The sequence below is a fragment of the Uranotaenia lowii genome, chromosome 1 (genome assembly GCF_029784155.1).
Source record: "Uranotaenia lowii strain MFRU-FL chromosome 1, ASM2978415v1, whole genome shotgun sequence".
NCBI classification, from domain to species: Eukaryota; Metazoa; Arthropoda; class Insecta; order Diptera; family Culicidae; genus Uranotaenia; species Uranotaenia lowii.
In genome coordinates, this window is record NC_073691.1 from 108466263 (window position 1) to 108469281 (window position 3019).

General features: G+C 33.4%; 1 protein-coding gene across 1 annotated transcript in view; it reads left to right on the forward strand.

The window, feature by feature from the left end:
- The window catches only part of LOC129761067 (uncharacterized), a 195381-nt gene extending 192717 nt beyond the window's left edge, over window positions 1–2664 (forward strand). The window contains exons 6-7 of the mRNA XM_055728700.1: window positions 196–537; window positions 600–2664. Of these exons, the coding sequence (XP_055584675.1) occupies window positions 196–537; window positions 600–1063 (806 nt within the window). The 3' untranslated portion in view covers window positions 1064–2664. The remainder of the gene's footprint in view (window positions 1–195; window positions 538–599) is intronic.
- The last annotated feature ends 355 nt before the right edge of the window (window positions 2665–3019 follow it).

The window sequence follows — 3019 nt, forward strand, 5'->3', positions numbered from 1 at the left end:
TATATATATTATAATATATATATATATATATATATATATATATATATAATATATATATATTATATATATATATATTACTATATATATATATATATATATATATATATATATATACTATATATATATAGTATAATATATATATATATATATATATATATATATATATACAAATATTTTTTTATAAACCTTTTTCAGGTGCGACGGAAGAGAAACTTTTTGAGCGCTTCCGCAAGTTCGGATTTATAGAGTGTGTCGTTAAACGGAATCGTAACACTGCTTTGATAGAATTTAAGGACAAAGCCGTTTGCAATAAAGTATTACAGTTGGCAGACAGCGAGAAGCCAGTTCGGTGTGGAATAGAACCTTTGACGAGCCGAGTCAATCGTAAGATTTTCAAAGAGAACGATGAAAAGATCTCACTTGCTATGCAGGACATCATTGATAAAAATCCAGCTGTGTTGGAAAATGTATCGCTTCATAGATTCAGTGGGCCACCACCACTTAAACGAGGGCGTTTTAATGGACCAGATCAACAGAGTTAGTAGTAGATGTGTACTGACATTATGAAAATTTTGTTGACAACCATACTCTCTTTTCAGACTTCAATAACAATGGCGCCAACAATCGCAATGACTTTAATAACGGTGGCAATGGTAATGACCTCAGTAATCCGCAGGTTATACAGGACCTGTTACGGTTGGCATTTATCTCAGGTAAGAATCTCGGCGAAGGTTTGGCAAGTGGCGGCAGCAACCCTTTCAGCTCTGCAGATTCAGCTTTGGCCAGTCTGAATCTTTCCAATGGGTTCAGTGGACGCAACTTTGGAGGGTTGAGTAACGGCAACTTTGGAAACGGTTCTGGTAACCGGACCAATTTTAACAATGGCAACAATTCTGGTAATCGTAACTTCAACCAGAATAACCAAAACAATCGTAGCAACAATGGGGGAAACAATTTCAACAACAAAAACAATCAAAATCAAAATAACCAAAACCGGAACAACCAAAATAACCAAAATCGTCAAACCGGTGGTGGAAACCAAAACAACAATAGACGCTTCTAAGTTGTCGGTCTCATCTATATTGAAATTGGGTCAATTTATATCGACGAAAAGCACACACTGAACTACTACGGAGGCGCCGGGTCGATTTTCCATCACTTGAAACAGCATGTCGACCCACTTTGAAATTATCCGAAACGAACGATTCAGTTCGTAGTATTGTACGACATTCTATCGAAATGGTTCGACTTTTCCAGCAAATCGAACGATTGTGGAACCGATAAATATTTCGACTAATTGTTTGATGCGTAAGATGAAAGGTGAACACAATTATGAATAACAATTTAATGAGAGAACAATTTCAATAATTGAGTAACATAAATCTTATATTTTTCACGATTTGATAAATTTTAGAAAGAATATATTGATAAATGTGCATGAAAATTATCAAACATATACGAAGACATAATTATTGTATTTCAACATATTGGTAGTGTTTATCATTGTATTTACAATTAAGATTTGTTTTTATCTATTCGCTACATTAATAAACTATAAATGGAACAGAAGTGAAATTTCACACTATACATACATATAAAAACCGAAAGACAAATTGAATGAAATGAAAATTTGAATCTAAAACATTGTAGCACAAACCTTTAAAACATTTTGACGAAAAAATAGCAGTTTGTCGTTTTAAAATATTGATCAACTCGTCGAAAATTTTTTGCAAATCTGCTTTGACATTACAAGGATTGATTGGATCTGTTATCTTTCCCTCATCGAGTAAAGACAAGTTTTAATGAAACAATTTAAAATAACAAACAGAAATCACATAACAATATAAACTGTATCTTATAATCGTAAGAGTTTGTCTTCACACCTTGAAAAATCAATTAAACAATAATATGCATAGTGGAAATTTTCGCACTCATCTTACTAAAGCGTGGCTGTCAACTGGAGTAAAAAAAACTTAATTCTGTCAACTATTCTGTTGGTGGAATTTTTCTATTAAATAAATAACCATTGAGAATGCATGTGACATTTTTTATGAGAGGTGGCAGCAACGTGGTGCGCTAAATGGTAGAATTAATATTTTTGCCTTTTTTATTTCTTTCAATAGACTTTACTTTCTACACGTTTGAATAATACACATAGATAGGTACTTCGATTTTTTTTCCTTTCACTTTTAAATTTTGTCTAGCTTCTGCAGACATTAAATAATTAAAACCAAGCCAATTCAAATCAGCATTGGTTATGGCACAATTTTTCAAAATCTGATGAATTGAATGAAAAAACTGTTTATTCGGAAGTTCATTCCATGTGTGCGGAGCACCGGTCTCCCAAGCAGCGAAAGCTGGATGAGTAGTGTTTCAATTGGACACTCCGGGCGAGATTCGTTTGCGTTAGTTTTCACACAAGTTTGTCTTCAGAGTTTTTCTAATGACGATGTCTGGGCTGGACGAAAACGCGCCCGTACCCTGGATCGGCACAGGCTGTCTCTGTTGCTAGTCAAGCGAGGGTAACGCCAGCCTATTAAAGAGAAACCATCAAACACCGAGAAAACGAACAGTGAATGAAAGTTCAATATTTAATAGCCGTAACATTAGACACAACATTAATTTTAGTGTGAATAATGATAATATATTGAACTTATAAAATCAGCCGAAAAAAGCTTTTTAATTTAATTGAAAGAAAATAATTTTGCTAATTTAGAGTAACTTAATTATTTTTTTTAATCATAGTAATAAACAATCCTATGGCATTTTACTTATAAAGTTTCATTTTGCCAAGTGGATTTTTTTTACAGGAATTTACCACCACCGTTCTTCTCTATTCCTTCTTTTATGTGGTAAACCGAGTGGATAACTTATAAATCTATGTTAGTAGAGGGGAGCCGTGCAACTAAATAAATAAATTGATTTATATAAATATCCTTTCCTATCCGTTTAGTTTTTTCTCAGTGTAAATCGCGTCGCGTCCCGGATCGAAGAATCGGACCAAAATCGGCGACTAAAA